Source organism: Ovis canadensis, chromosome 6 (assembly GCF_042477335.2).
Source record: "Ovis canadensis isolate MfBH-ARS-UI-01 breed Bighorn chromosome 6, ARS-UI_OviCan_v2, whole genome shotgun sequence".
In the NCBI taxonomy this organism is placed as follows: Eukaryota; Metazoa; Chordata; class Mammalia; order Artiodactyla; family Bovidae; genus Ovis; species Ovis canadensis.
Genome location: NC_091250.1, coordinates 82,763,041 through 82,779,965, shown reverse-complemented (window position 1 = coordinate 82,779,965; position 16,925 = coordinate 82,763,041). Strand labels below are relative to the sequence as shown.

Here is a 16,925-nt window from a genome sequence, read left to right as displayed (position 1 = left end):
CACAAAGAGTGGAATACAACTTAGCGACTAGACAACTACAACACTCACCTCTTATCTCTCACCCCACTCCTTTTATCAACATATTATAGGGAAACACAATGCTCTCTCCAAGAAGTATTCTTGTCTCACCTCATTCTTTTTCATATGGTCAAATAGCTTTGTAAAAGGTAAGAGCAATGGTGGTTTATAGTAACTTAATTTTGAGCACCATGTGGAATGAAGGGCTGATAAACTCTCGGTCAGTAGAGGCTCAGGCGATGCTGCTGTTGTGTGCCAGGTTGCTTTTCTCTTCGGAGATAGAGTTGAATTTGAGCTTTAGGCTTTAAGCAAGGACTCAAAGGCATGGTGAATGAGGATACTATGCAGTCAGAGACCAGTGAGTAATTTCTGAGAAAAAACTCTAAAAGTTAACAGGCAAAGTAATGAGAGGATTTGCTGATATACATGCTATATTACAGACAGAGAGACCTGAGAGGGCTGGAAGCAACTGCAGAAAATCTGAAGTTTGTTTCAGGCTATAGGTGTTATTTCAGCAGTTTGTTATCAGAAGCAAAAAGATTGAAAAGAGCGGATCATCCTCAGGGGTATATACTCTTCAGAATCCGTGAGATTCTGAAGTCCAAGTGATTCATAATTGTCTTCTTCATTAGGATATGTAAACTAGTATCTTAAGCAATATGTCTTTGTATACTGCTATTAGTGCATTAATATTAATTGTCATATCTGTAAATGGAAGTTATTTTGGTGATGAAGCATCTTTAGTTCTTAAAATTCCTTTATTAGATGATGGTCAGTAGAGTATATGCTACATGAAGGTGAAGTCGTTTTGTTTTCTTTACTGCTGTATCTGGCATTACTGCTAGAGTAATGCTTAGCACATAGGAGCCAGTAAATATTTTCTCAATCAATGAATGAACCTGCCACTGAGCAATCTGCCATTGATCTAAAGTCCAGTTTATACACTGTTAATGATGTTAATGAAAATGATGTCAAGATTGGATAGCGTGACTTCACCTCTGGGAATATCCCTTTGTCATCTTAAGGACTCAGTCTAAAAGCTATTGGAAGATGATTGTTATAAGACAGTGACAGTTATGGTTGAAAAATCTCTCATTTTAAGAGATTTTAAGAGCTCTCTCAGGGTATTTTCCAAAAAATTGAAAGCTCACAAAGAATGTCATCTCATCTTGTCTAATTTACCTGAAGGACAGATATTTATCTTTTGTTTAGAAAGGAAAAGGCAAGTTTGAGTGTTTACCTGAACCTGGTACCCTTGAACTGAGTGCCTATCAACCGTGCAGAGAGTGGCTATGGTGTGAAGGATTGGGCCTAGAGCCCAGACCCCACGACTCTGGGGTGTTTTCATGGATTCTCAGCTCTATGGCTTTGGGCAATTGCAGTCTTAAGCACACAATGCTCTAGTTTCTCTGTTTGTAAACTACCACTTACCCTGAGGAAGTTGTGATAGAATTCCTGCTTGTGTAGATATTGAGCACTTTAGAACTTCTAAATGAGATATGTCTGATCTGTTTTGCTAGTTGAACTGTTTTACACAAATACAGTTTTACACAAAAGTGAAGATTCTGAATACAGGTTAAGAAGACATCAAACAGAAAGAGAATGTACAAAGATATCCTAGCTGTACAAAGAGTGTTGATTAATGAAGTTGTGAACATCCAAAGGACTTGCAAAGGGAGAATAAAAATAAAGAAACAATTTTCAGTGTCTTAAAATCACGGACAGCCACTTCTCCAACTGAGAAACCACACAAAAGAAGTCAGTTTCTGCTGAATCAGCGAAGACATGGGATGTCAGTAATCAAAACATGTCAGCAGTGTCATGTTTTAAATTTGATCCAGATTTTATTGAACCTTACACATGAATGGCTTTATTGGAGTAGAATATATGGGGTCTTAGAGATGAAGCCTAGATGTTAGGAGCTATTTAATGTTGAACTTTGAGCCACATTTCCCAAGGAATCATCAAACCACAATGTAGGGAATGCAGTCATTCTTCTGAGGGGTTGCAGCTGCTGAAATGCAGACAGATGGAATTTCTGCACTTTCTAGTGTAGAACAGAAACAATCTCACAATAGGATGCACACTTACTCTTTGAAAACTTTCTCTTAACCCTAAAGAGACACTATTGTATAGACTGGCCAATAATATCTTTACTGTTTTGGGTTTTCATTTTATATCTGGTTTCCTGTATGGTCTTGAGGAGTTTCTGTCTGTAGCTACTGCTGCTGCTGCTAAGTCGCTTCAGTCGTGTCCAACTCTGTGTGACCCCATAGACGGCAGCCCACCAGGCTCCGCCATCCCTGGGATTCTCCAGGCAAGAACACTGAAGTGGGTTGCCATTTCCTTCTCCAATGCATGAAAGTGAAAAGTGAAAGTGAAGTCGCTCAGTCATGTCTGACTCTTCGCGACCCCATGGACTGCAGCTAGAGAAGTACAATTCTGGGCTGAGTCCTCTCAGTTCAGTTCAGTCACTCAGTCGTGTCTGACTCTTTGCGACCCCATGAATCGCAGCACGCCAGGCCTCCCTGTCCATCACCAACTCCTGGAGTCCACCCAAACTCATGTCCATTGAGTCAGTGATGCCATCCAACCATCTCATCCTCTTTCGTCCCCTTCTCCTCCTCTAAGACTCTATAAACCTTAAGCTTGTTGTATGTCTTGGCAGTTGAAATCCATAGATGCCATTTGTATTGATACAGAAATCATGGGATATAATGGAAATCCAGATTTTCATTGTTGATACTGTGAAGGTTACACATGAATTACCATCATAAGAAACATACCAAATTGACTGGTACTTAATGTTCAACAGGGCTTCCCTGGTGACTCAGATAGTAAAGAATCTGCCTGCAATGGAGGAGACCCAGATTTGATCCTTGGGTCAGGAAGATTCTCTGAGAGGGGAATGGCGACCCACTCCAGTATTCTTGCTTAGAGAATTCCATGGGTGGAGGAGCCTGGCAGGCTATACCCATGGGGCTGCAAAGTGTCGTGTATAACTGAGCAACTAACATACTTGCACTTTTACTTAATGTTCAACAAATTGAAACTCTGATTCCTTGATAGCATTGCAAGATAATCCATTAATTGCATTTTTCCTTTGCCTTGTGGCAATATATTTTGCTCCATTGAGATGGAAGTGACTTTTTCCCTTTAATTAAGAACCTCCTGAGTGGCAGCCTCTCTGCTGGGGAATGTGGAACATGTAAGCGTCATGGACCTTACTGCCTGGAATGTTTCTGAAGTTTTCTGTATTTCAGCTTGTGAGTTAAATGTTCCATATTTATTTCCCTTTAGTTAGACAACAAGATTCATCTCATCAAGGAATACACAGTTCCTTAAATACAAAAACTTGGACTTATTCATAATGATTTACTTTGTATGAAGGTCAAGAAATAAGATTGCTGGGTCAAAGATTATACACGTTTAAAAGGCATTTGATGCAAATTGCTAAATATTGAAGTGTATTTTAACACCCATTTTGTTGAATTAATTTGTCCTTTGAGTAATGGTCTCCCTTAGAAGAATCTTTCTAGCTTCTCCCACATTTTATGTCTAATGTAGTTTTGAAATAATTGAATATTTGTTGAATTTTGAGGAGAAAAAGAACATAATATTTAAAGCAAAGAACACCAAAGTGCAACTGGGTTAAGGAACAGAAAAGAAAGAAAATATTATTAGCTAATGTTGTTTCACATTCCTTATGCCAAAATAGGCTCTAACATTTTTAACTGGCTTTTTTATTAAGCCCAGTTAATAAATATATTTCAATACAAGGCATAGGATCTCTATGCCTGTGTTCAAGCACATATCAACTATTTGTATCTAACTTTCTCTGCATGACACTGATTGTTGTAGAAGGATTTTAAATGTTCAATAAATTTCACTTTAAAATAATTTTCAGTTACTAAAAAAAATGCTCCCACTTGGTATCTTTCCGCACATAAGTTGTGCAATAGACAAGGCCGCTCTCTTGTGCTATGAAAGCCCACTGGCGAATTTCCTTTCACTTTTCTCAGGCAAACACTTTGTATTCTTCTCAGGTAATTTTACAATTAATGTTCTGGAAAGCCAGAGAGGAATTGGTGACAATGAAACCGAGGGGGTTGGGAAACACATCTGTTGAACATCAAGAGAAGGTTTTCTTTCTGTTCTTTATTTCTCCTAATTAAAAAAAAAAAAACCCTCTTATTTATTTTGACATTGCTTTTCTGCCTCTCTCCTTTTTTTTTAGCGCTCTGCAGAGGGGGCGAGAGCTTTCTGTGCACCAGTGGCATCTGTGTCCCCAGGAAACTGCAGTGTAACGGCTACAACGACTGTGATGACTGGAGTGACGAGGCTCATTGCAGTATGTGACAGGCGGTGTGGGGGTTGTCTGCAGGGATATGGCTTCTATTCAGGGGCCTGGAAACCAGAGCATTCCATTGTCTAGTCCTGACAACCCGGCGCTTGGGTGGACTGCTGTTAGTTTGCTTTTCTTTAGTGAGCAAAGTGTTTATCTTCCCCCACCCCACATGACAGCTGCATGTTTGCGCACCTTTCAAAAGCCTGATTCCATTAGGAACTTGACAGCTAGATGTGTTTTGGAACAGGTCGGGCTCAAAGTATTTTTCCTTCAAGTATCTTAAAATTGGAAAAAGGCTTTTCATTTATTTTCTTTGGGTGAGGATTTTTGTTTTTGTTTTTAAAGTTCTAAGAGTATAAAGGTCAACTTAAAAAAAAAAGGATATTTTTAATAGGAACATTTTTTACCCTCATGATTTTTAACATTTGTGACACAGAAAACACAAAATTTCTTGTTTGTTTATGCTTCCTCTCAGCCTGGAGAGAGTTAAGGCATGAACCAACTGTTCTGTGTCTATGGATCAGTAGATTCAGCCTTTAAACATCCTCCACTTTCTTATCATTGATTTGGCTAGTCGTTTTGACCAAAAACGGTGGTTTGTCCAATATTGTATGTGCTTGCTTGAGCTGCCTTACAAAATACCACAGGCTGAGACTTAAACAACAGAAATGTATTTTCTAACAGTTCTGGAGGCTGAAAAGTCCAAGATCAAGGTCCGACAGGGTTCAGTTTCTGATGAGATTTCTGTTCCTGGCTTGCAGGTAACTGCCATATGCCTGTATACTCAAATAACCTCTCTGGGGGGAAAGCAAGAGAGGGGGAGAAGGGGAGAGGAGGGAGGAGGTAGGGAGGAGAGAGCTCTCGTGTCTCTTCCCCTTCTTATAAGGGTATCAGCTCAGTTGAATTAGGGTCCCACCCTTCTGATCTTTATCACTACTTCACAGGCCCTGTCCGTCACGTTGGGGATTAAAGCTTCAACATGTTGCTGAAACTCAGCCTCTGTTCACTGGTACAGAGTAGAAACGCAGAGACAGACTTTTGGGTGAAATAGAAAAGAGTAGCTTTAATTGCTTTGCCAGGCAAAGGGGGCCTCAGTGCACTAATGCCCTGAACTGTGTGACCCACCCTGAAGAGGGTAGTGAGGAGTTTTATAGAGTTTAGGACATGATCAGCTCATGGATAGGGCTTCCCTGGTGGCTCAGACAGTAAAGCATCTGCCTACAATGCCGGAGACCTGGGTTCAATCCCTGGGTCAGGAAGATCTCCTGGAGAAGGAAATGGCAACCCACTCCAGTATTCTTGCCTGGAAAATTCCATGGACAGAGAAGCCTGGTAGTCTACAGTCCATGGGCTCGCAAAGAGTCGGACACGACTGAGCAACTTCACTTTCACTTTCAGCTCATGGATAGGTCTTGGCTTGGTTGTTTCAGGTAAGTTTCAAGCCTTATCAACCTTCTGGTTTCAACCAGTCTAAGGTCTGTGTTCTTGTGGTCAGCATTTTTCATCTGGAGGGGGTCTGCTTCCTGTAAACACGACTTACAAGTGTGTGTCAGGCATTTATCTGTATCTTTCAGGGAACTGGGAGTTTGGTGATTCTGTTATGTGACAGAATTGTAGTCTAAATCGTTACCGGTCCCCCAGCCCAACAGCTGTTCTTTGTTTCTACTTCTTCACATTTCCCAGTCATTAACTCTTGAGTCAGACAAAGACAAGGGCACAAGGCTTGTACATGGTTTCAAACCTATAAATTTTGGGAGGACACAGTCTTTCAGTCCACATCAAATGTGCATTCAGATCTCAAATTGGTTTGCAATTATGCAACAGATAAAATGGAAAAATTAGTCTCAAGAATACATTGCAGGATCTGCCTCCAAAACAAGCCCATATGCAATGGTGTTTGAATTGCTTTTTAATGGTTATATGACCAGCAATTGTTACTATGGGAAAAGCTGTGTTTTCCTTCCTGTAGGAGTTGCCAAAGCTTTATAAGAGCTCCTCTCAATTGCTCATCTCAATTGAAAAATTCCTCTGGTGTGTTTGCCAGGCGGGCCAACTCTTCTTCCATATGAAGGCTTCTAGGACATTTATTTGTCATAACTCTTGAAAGGCAGTAGATTGTGGTAATATTTAGTTAGGGTCAGTATTTCCCAAACTGGTATTCCATAGTACCTGAGTCTTGAAAAATGCCTGGGAAAAAAGCATGAGAAATTATGTCGGTCAGATCTCAGTTGCTTTAGTCATATCCAGCTCTTTGTGACCCCAGGGACTGTAACCCATCTGGCTCCTCTGTCTAGGGGATTTTCCAGGCAAGAGTGGGTTGACTGTAACCCACCAGGCTCCTCTGTCCAGGGGATTTTCTAGGCAAGAGTGGGTTGACTGTAACCCACCAGGCTCCTCTGTCCAGAGGATTTTCTAGGCAAGAGTGGGTTGCTGCTTCCCGCTTCAGGGGATCTTCCTGACCCAGGGATTGAACCCATGTCTCTTGCAACTCCTGCACTGGCAGGGGGATTCTTTTACCACTGAGCCACCTGGGAAGCCCTGATCTACTTCCTAGAGAGTTACAGTACATATTTGCTCACTAAAGTTTCTGATAAATCCCAGTTTTTTTTTTAAACATTAATTTTATCTTAAGTTGGTATTTCCTCAAAATTATTTGTTTACATATTACCTCACATTTATTTATTCACACATTTATTTATTTTATATAATATCTAGCATCCTATAGAATTTCAGTTATGTTGCTCATATTCTGTTAGAAATGTTTTCACTAAGATATTTGTCTTTATAACTTGGAATTCTCTCTTCAGAAAAACCTATGGTACATGATTGTATATGAAAACCATTTTTTTATGGGATGTATATTTACATTAGGCTTCCCAGGTAAAACTAGTGGTAAAGAACCCACCTGCCTGTATAGGAGACTTAAGAGATGTGGATTCAGTCCCTGGGTTGGGACGATCCCCTGGAAGAGGGCATGGCCACCCACTCTAGTATTCTTGCTGGGAGAATCCCATGGACAGAGGAGCCTGGCAGGCTACAGTCCATGGGGTTGCAAAGAGGGGGACACCACTGAGTGTCTGAGCACATATTTACATTAGGTAAGCAAACACCCTCTTCCAACAACACAAGAGAAGACTCTACACATGGACATCACCAGATGGTCAACACCGAAATCAGATTGATTATATTCTTTGCAGCCAAAGATGGAGAAGCTCTATACAGTCAACAAAATAAGACCAGGAGCTGACTGTGGCTCAGATCATGAACTTCTTATTACCAAATCCAGACTTAAATTGAAGAAAGTAGGGAAAACTGCTAGACCATTCAGGTATGACCTAAATCCAATCCCTTATGATTATACAGTGGAAGTGAGAAATAGATTTAAGGGTCTAGATCTGATAGATAGAGTGCCTGATGAACTATGGAATGAGGTTCATGACATGGTACAGGAGACAGGAATCAAGACCATCCCCATGGAAAAGAAATGCAAAAAGCAAAATGGCTGTCTGGGGAGGCCTTACAAATAGCTGTGAAAAGAAGAGAGGCGAAAAGCCAAGGAGAAAAGGAAAGATATAAGCATCTGAATGCAGAGTTCCAAAGAATAGCAAGAAGAGATAAGAAAGCCTTCTTCAGCGATCAATGCAAAGAAATGGAGGAAAACAACAGAATGGGAAAGACTAGAGATCTCTTCAAGAAAATTAGAGATACCAAGGGAACATTTCATGCAAAGATGGGCTCGATAAAGGACAGAAATGGTCTGGCCCTAACAGAAGCAGAAGATATTAAGAAGAGGTGGCAAGAATATGCAGAAGAGCTATACAAAAAAGATCTTCATGACCAGGATAATCACGATGGTGTGATCACTCATCTAGAGCCAGACATCTTGGAATGTGAAGTCAAGTGGGCCTTAGAAAGCATCACTACGAACAAAGCTAGAGGAGGTGATGGAATTCCAGTGGAGCTATTTCAAATCCTGAAAGATGATGTTCTGAAAGTGCTGCACTCAATATGCCAGCAAATTTGGAAAACTCAGCAGTGGCCACAGGACTGGAAAAGGTCAGTTTTCATTCCAATCCCAAAGAAAGGCAATGCCAAAGAATGCTCAAACTACCACACAGTTGCACTCATCTCACATGCTAGTAAAGTAATGCTCAAAATTCTCCAAGCCAGGCTTCAGTAATACGTGAACCGTGAACTTCCTGATGTTCAAGCTGGTTTTAGAAAAGGCAGAGGAACCAGACATCAAATTGCCACCATCTGCTGGATCATGGAAAAAGCAAGAGAGTTCCAGAAAAACATCTATGTCTGCTTTATGGACTATGCCAAAGCCTTTGACTGTGTGGATCACAATAAACTGTGGAAAATTCTGAAAGAGATGGGAATACCAGACCACCTGACCTGCCTCTTGAGAAACCTATATGCAGGTCAGGAAGCACCAGTTAGAACTGGACATGGAACAACAGACTGGTTCCAAATAGGAAAAGGGGTATGTCAAGGCTGTATATTGTCACCCTGCTTATTTAACTTCTCTGCAGAGTATATAATGAGAAATGCTGGACTGGAAGAAACACAAGCTGGAATCAGGATTGCTGGGAGAAATATCAATAACCTCAGATATGCAGATGACACCACCCTTATGGCAGAAAGTGAAGAAGAACTAAAAAGCCTCTTAATGAAAGTGAAAGTGGAGACTGAAAGAGTTGGCTTAAAGCTCAACATTCAGAAAACAAAGATCATGGCATCCGGTCCCATCACTTCATGGGAAATAGATGGGAAAACAGTGGAAACAGTGTCAGACTTTATTTTGGCTCCAAAATCACTGCAGATGGTGACTGCAGCCATGAAATTAAAAGATGCTTGCCCCTTGGAGGAAAAGTTATGACCAACCTAGATAGCATGTTCAAAAGGAGAGACATTACTTTGCCGACTATGGGGTGGCAGCCGGGAGGAGCCACCCCTTGCCCAAGGCCAGGGGCAGTGGCCTGGAGGAGCAACCCCACGTCCAAGGAGCAGTGGCTGCTCAGGTGCAGGAGGGCCTAGAGGAGCTATCCCACATTGAAGGTCAGGAAGGGCGGCAGTGAGGAGATACCCTTCGTTCAAGGTAAGGAGCAGCATCTGCGCTTTGCTGGAGCAGCCGTGAAGAGATACCCCACACCCAAGGTAAGAGAAACCCAAGTAAGATGGTAGGTGTTGCAAGAGGGCATCAGAGGGCAGACACACTGAAATCATACTCACAGAAAACTAGTCAATCTAATCACACTAGGACCACAGCCTTGTCTAACTCAATGAAGCTAAGCCATGCCTGCAGGGCAACCCAAGATGGGCAGGTCATGGTGCAGAAGTCTGACAGAATGTGGTCCACTGAAGAAGGGAATGGCAAACCACTTCAGTATTCTTGCCTTGAGAACCCCATACTTTGATAGGATACTGAAAGAGGAACTCCCCGGGTCAGTAGGTGCCCAGCACGCTACTGGAGATCGGTGGAGAAATAACTCCAGAAAGAATGAAGGGATGGAGCCAAAGCAAAAACAATACCCAGCTGTGGATGTGACTGGTGATAGAAACAAGATTCGATGCTGTAAAGAGCAATATTGCATAGGAACCGGGAATGACAGGTCCATGAATCAGGGCAAATTGGAAGTGCTCAAACAAGAGATGGCAAGGGTAAACGTCGACATTCTAGGAATCAGTGAACTAAAATGGACTGGAATGGGTGAAAAGGTCCGACTAGTCAAGGCTATGGTTTTTCCTGTGGTCATGTTTGGATGTGAGAGTTGGACTGTGAAGAAGGCTGAGCACCGAAGAATTGATGCTTTTGAACTGTGGTGTTGGAGAAGACTCTTGAGAGTCCCTTGGACTGCAAGGAGATCCAACCAGTCCATTCTGAAGGAGATTAACCCTGGGATATCTTTGGAAGGAATGATGCTAAAGCTGAAACTCCAGTACTTTGGCCACCTCACGCGAAGAGTTGACTCATTGGAAAAGACTCTGATGCTGGGAGGGATTGGGGACAGGAGGAGAAGGGGATGACAGAGGATGAGATGGCTGGATGGCATCATGGACTCGATGGACGTGAGTCTGAGTGAACTCTGGGGGTTGGTGATGGACAGGGAAGCCTGGTGTACTATGATTCATGGGGTTGCAAAGAGTCAGACATGACTGAGTGACTGAACTGAACTGAATTTTGCTATGGATTTGGGAGCAAATATTATACAAAGCACCTACAGTACGGATTTTAAGTGGTTCAATATAATTATATACAGTAATGGGAGTTACAGTGGAATCTCTTGTTTATCCCCTAATTATGGCCCATGTTGTGTCATATTCAAATTCTACAGATGCCTCTACCTCTGAGGTAGGCCAACACTGGCTTCATCTCCCATTGCATGGAACATTACACCCTAAACAGTAAGAGGAGCTTTCTGCTGCATTTGTTGAAAGAGTAAATTTTCCTAGTCAGTCACTAAACAAAGAAGGTATTATTATTATTCTGTAAGGTAGTCAGCAATGTCCCAGGAGTGGAAGAGTTCATTAAGGAAGATACAGGCTTTCCTTCCTCATGAACATACTTCAAAAACCATTTGGCTTGGTTCATTGAGGAAATACACCCCTTGAGAATACTTGTTCATGAAAATACTTAGTTAGACATTGAAAGCTGTGCATGTAATTGTTGCTGACCTTACAAGGACATCTGCGCCTGCAGTTTAGCATGCCAGAGCCTGTGGTACTGCAGCGTGTGTGTTTATGGAAGGGGCCACCCTCCTGTTGTCACTGTGCTGAAGTGAAGGAATAATGTCACGTCTGACTTAGGGCATGGATCAGAGCTGGAATGCAGCCCACAGATACTCCCAAGGGGAGAGGGAGGTTTTGCTGGACATTCTCAGTTGGAGCTCAAGGATTTACCATGTTCTGAGGGTTCTGACAGGTACAGGAGGAGGACTGCCTTCCTAGGAAGGAAGGGAAGGGGTTTGCTGTTTGAGTGAGTTCTCAAATCAACTGTGCTGGAAGCATTTACCTACATGATGTGATTTAATTTTCAGCAAAGGAAGTGAAGCTCATGGTAATGAAATAATTTGCCAGTGGTTCAAACTGCCATATTAGAACCCACTCCTGAATGGGTCCAAATTAAATTATTTTCTCTTAATTGTGCTGCTTTTGACTTGCCAATGTCCAGAAAGTGCAAATTTGGTGAATGATTGTGCTCAGATCATTCATATGACAGGAAAATGTTTAGTTTGGGTGCTCTGTTATGTTGAGAGAGAAAATTGTCCTTGCAGTGGCTCACCAGGTGTCTGGGACTGCTTACTGACCTCCTCCCAACTCATTTTGTTGTGTTTCTTGATTTCTTCCTTGCGTGTGTTAGTTGCTCAGTCATGTCCAACTCTTTGCGACCCTGTGGACTGTAGCCCACCAGGCTCCTCTGTCCATGGAATTCTTCAGGCAAGAACACTGGAGTGGGTTGCCATTCCCTTCTCCAGGGGATGTTCCTGACCCAGGGATCAAACTCGGGTCTCCTGCATTGCAGGTGGATTCTTTACTGTCTGAGACACCAGGGAAGCCCTGTCTCTTCCTTAAGTATTGGTAAAACTGACAGGTATCCAACCACTGAGAATTTTAGTGTTGTACAGAGAAGATTTTTGAAAATTAGGACGTGCTTTTAAAATTTCTAGCTTTGTGACTTGAAATAGGCTATGTCTCACCCCTTGGTTTTCCTTGTCATCAAGACCGGCAGCACAGTAGCATCTCCAGAAGCCCCACTTGCAGAAATTCTAGCTCTGTCAGTCTGGAGGGGGCGCCCCGGCAGCAGTCCCTTTGTGAAACTCTGCCGCTGATTCTAGTGCGCAGTCAAGTTTGCAACCACTGCACTAGAGGGTGTCTGGTGTCTCTTTTGTTGCTAATATTCTATCATCTTTTGATTCTGTAACCAGCTCTAGAACAGCATCCGATATGTAGCAGGTGCTTAGCAAATGAAAAAGCCTCAGGAAAAGGGTTGTCACAGGGAAAAGAACCGCCACAAAGTCCTCATACTTTATGCCATGTAAACCAATGTCAAATAATTTCAGGAGTCATTCACTCTGAATTTGGGGTAACATTGGTTGTTACCCCATTTATTTTTTTGTACTGTGGTAAACTAATTATACTGAGTTAGCTAAATATACTAGTTAGCTTACTTAGTTATACTAATTATCATACAGATTAATACGAGGTCTTGAGTCGGACTGCCTGGTTCCTCTTTCTTTCTTTCCTGCCTTCTTTCTTTTTGGCTGTGCTGGGTCCTCCTTGCTGTGTGGGCTTTGCTCTAATTGTGGCAAGCGGGGACTGCTGTCTAGCTGCAGGCTTTTCATTGTAGTGGCTTCTCTTCTTGGGGAGCATGGGTTCTAGGGCATGCAGGTTTCAGTAGCTGTGGCACGTGGGCTCAGTAGTTGCAGTTCCCAGGCTCCAGAGCATAGGCTCAACTGTTGTGACACATGGTTGCTCCGAGGCATGTGGAATCTTTGAGGACTAGGGATTGAACCCGTGTCTCCTGCACTGGCAGGCAAATTCTTTACCACTGAGCCACCAGGGAATCCCCTCCTATTTCTTCTTTATCATTTCCTACCTCTGTAAATATGGAAGGTACTCCATCTCTCTGGGGTCTTAGTGTCCTCATCAGTAAAGTGAAGACAATAAATAATATTATTATACTAACTATCTCTAGAATTGTTGAGCAGAACAATGAATCACTAGATGTCAAGTACAGAGACCAGTGCCTGGCATGCAGTAATTCTCAAAAGGCATTAGGATTTATGGTTGTGACTGTGGTTGCTATCTTATTCTCCATGTCGTCCTTCCAACATCCCTCCCGTTCCTGTCCCACCAAAGGTCAGGTGATACATTGTGGAGGAGACAGAAATACTACCATATGCACAATGGTTTTAAAAGTAGCACCACATGAGGCTATCTTGGAAAGGAGGCTACCCAAGTAGCACAGAATAAAAACTGATATTCCAAATAATGTTTCTGAATCATCAAAAATGACTGTAGCTACTATATCTATTAAGACAGGGAGCAAATAAATACTACAAAGATTTCTACCAAATTAATAAAAATAAAAATATTTCGTTCTGCCCTAATGGAAGAAGTTTCAGATGTCTGGAAAATTCACTCCTGTTTTGAGACCATCTGATGATATGGAATGATATTGGATAGTCTTCAATTCCTGCTATGTGTGAAGCATGTTCTAGATATGTAGTAAATATAAAGACTGTTAAGACATGATTTTTTTTGCTTCATAAGCCTTTTAGTCTAATCAGGGAAATGGCATAGAGATCATAACATAAACACAGAGATAATTAAATATCATATTTTAGAACAATGTAATAGATGTGCATGCTAAGTCCCTTCAGTTGTGTTGGACTCTTTGTGACTCTGTGGACTGTAGCCCGCCAGGCTCCTCTGTCCATGGGATTCTCTAGGCGAGAATACTGACGTGGGTTGCCATGCCCTTCTCTAGGGGATCTTCCCAATTGAGGGATTGAACCCATGTCTCTTATGTCTCCTGCATTGGTAGGCCAGTTCTTTACCACTAGTGCTACCTGGGAAGCCCAATATAATAGGTATGGCAAAGCAAAAGATGGTATAAACAGAAAGAAACATCTTGTGAGAGAGAAGAGCACAGATCACTGGTTGCCAGACTGGCATGAGAGAGCCAATGGGAAAGACAGGATTAAAACTGGCCTTGGAATAAGGTGATGCTTGGATATCCCAGAACAGCAGCTCTCTGTCGGAGGCAATATTCCCTTCTAGATGGGTTTTTTTTTTTTTCCTTCTAAATGTTTTGTACTTTATGGAGACCTATTTGATTGTAACCACCGGGGAAGTTTAAGGGGACGCTACTGGCATTTAGTGGGCAGTGGCTGGTATTGTTGCTAAACATGCAGCATACAGGATAGCTCCCCACAACAGAGTCACCCAGCCCCAAGTGTCCACAGTACTGCAGTTGAGAAATCCCATTTTGGAGCTAGAAGTCAATAGCTGAAAACCCTCAGGACATCAAGAAGCCCAGGTCACTGTAACAAGCTGGAAAACTGTGGGCAAACTGGTTAACCTCTCAGTCATCTCAAAACAAGGCTGTTTCTGGGTGGAAATTGAGCATCCCTACTTGAATCCTGAGTTAAGGCAACATGATTATGTTTATAGACTCAAGAGACTCAGCAAATTGAATGAGCCTTTTGAAGAAAGATTTTCTGTTCCTTACCTGTCTCTTTTCATTTAATAACAATTTTGGGGGATAAAAGTTAATAGTGTAAGATGCCAGACTGAAATAAATATTAACATGCAAGAACTTTAGAAGTAGTATTTTGTATCAAAACTCTCATTCAGAAAAAAAAGATCTGTATCTAGAAAAATACCCACCCAGTTAATGCAAAATTATGCTTGTATTGAGCAAGAAAAGCACAGCAAGCAGCTTCTGTAAGTTTTGATCTGTTGGCCCCAAATTGCACTTAGAGCATGTCTTTTCAGGTGAAACAAACATTTATTCCAATAAAAGGAAGCACTGTGATCTTTGTTATTTGCTATGTATTTCTGGGTGTGCAGTGCCTCTGGTTAAGGTTTTCTGTGTTTACTAATCATACAGACCTTAGGGAGGTAACAAGTTGTTTTTCAAATGCAGCTAATTTTGTGTCTAACGTCTGAGAATGGCTTCTAACCAAGAAAATCATAGCAGTGGAAAGTTGAGCTTGTACCTGTATGAATAATGAGGAATTATAAAAAAAATATTTGAATCATCTCCATTTATGAAATAAGTTAATCAATGACAGCATTAATTTACAAAATATATCCAATGAGCGTTTTTTGTATGAATTGTCAGGGGTCCCAGAATGGACCTTAGAAATATTTTAAGCGTTCTCAGGTTAATCAGATTCTGAAAGAAATATTTGATTCTCCAGTCCTACCATCCAAAAAAGTGAAGTGTACTGCTTAAAAAAAATTAATTCGTATGTTTTAAAATTTATCACCCCTTCACACTGCCTCCTCCTTCTGGTGATATAAGTACTTCTGCACTGATGGTCAAGGTGAAGATCCCCCGTAATGCTGATTCTAGCATGCTGATTCAAAACTTCTCATAAGAGATGAAAATAAAACAAAAATCAAAAAGATCTTTAACATTTCCCAAGGAAACTTGATGCACAAGTTCCCCAACTTAGCTCAGTGGGCAGGAGAACCTCAATCAACCTTTCTTGACTCAGCCGGTAAGTGTGTGGGCAGCTCAGCTGGCAGTAGGGTGCAGGATGGGGAGTTAGCACCCTAGGCTGAATGGGGGGAAATAGTACGGTCAAGGTGAAAACTGGCACCTCTTTTTAGTCCTTATGTTTTCCCTTATGATGGTTGTCCCTATTTGAAAATTATTTGGCCTAGGGGAAATGAGAAAAAAAAAAAAAGGGCTTACAAGGTTCTGTATGTGTTTATGTGTGTGGATGTGTGTACGCCCTCTTAATGATGATGCTGAACAGATGATCTCTAAGGCACATTCCATTTCTAAAATGGTGTGATTCTGAAAGTATTTAAGTGACTTCTTAGACGAGTGCTCTTTGAAATAGAAGCTGATGATTCATGTAAATAACAAGTATAATATTTTGATGTGGCTCACAGTTTCACTAGTCAGTGCCTAATATTTTTGATAATGAATTGTTATAGAATTGGGGATGTTTAAAGGGGTGCATGTGTGCAAAGTCGCTTTAGTCATGTCTAATTCTTTGCAACACTGTAGCCCACCACGCTCCTCTGTCCAGTCAAGAATGCTAGAGTGGGTTGCCGTGCCCTCCTCTGGGGTATCTTCCTGACCGAGGGATCAAACCCACATCTCCTGCATTGACAGGCGGGCTCTTTACCACTAATGAGACCTGGGAAGCCCCAAGGTAAAGTACCCATCACTGATTGTATCAGAGGCAGACTTTTGCTTCAGGAGAAACAATTAGCTGGAATTCAGGAGGCTGGGATGTTTACCATTAGATTCTTGACCTTTACCAGTCAAGCAGACTGATCCTCATACGTGACTTTATTTCTCACTTCTTTCCTTTGTTCTTGCTTCTTGCTTTTCTTGCTTTGTTCTTGTTGCTTGTTCTTGCTTTGTTCTTTCCTTCTACTTGAAACATGCTGAAATTTTCATTCCATCCACTCTACTAAAATTCTGCACGTCTTCCATGATCCCTCTCCAGCCTTAAGAATCTGTTTTTGAACTTAATTCACTCCAAGGGAAAACATAATATTGGGTTGGCCAAAAGTTCATTTGGATTTTTCCATGACATCTTACAAAAACACCTGAATGAACTTTTTGACCAATCTAATACATTTAAGAAATTTAGTTGCTACTAACTACAGCCTTTACATGTAAACATTTTTACCTTCTTGAGGTATAACTTATCTACTGTAAAGTTATTTAGTACATTTATAGGATTATGAAACCCTCACCACGATCCACTTCTAGAACTTTCCCATCTTTCCCCACATTTCCCTCCTATTTATCTGCATTCAGTCCTCACTCCTACATCTCCAGCCACAGCCACATCTGTCTCTG

The 16,925-nt window shown here is 41.6% G+C and overlaps 1 protein-coding gene across 1 annotated transcript in view; it reads left to right on the top strand.

The window, feature by feature from the left end:
* CORIN (corin, serine peptidase) overlaps window positions 1–16,925 on the top strand; it is a 307,597-nt gene that overhangs the window by 196,084 nt on the left and 94,588 nt on the right. The window contains exon 6 of the mRNA XM_069593065.1: window positions 4,256–4,369. Coding sequence (XP_069449166.1) covers window positions 4,256–4,369 — 114 coding nt within the window. The remainder of the gene's footprint in view (window positions 1–4,255; window positions 4,370–16,925) is intronic.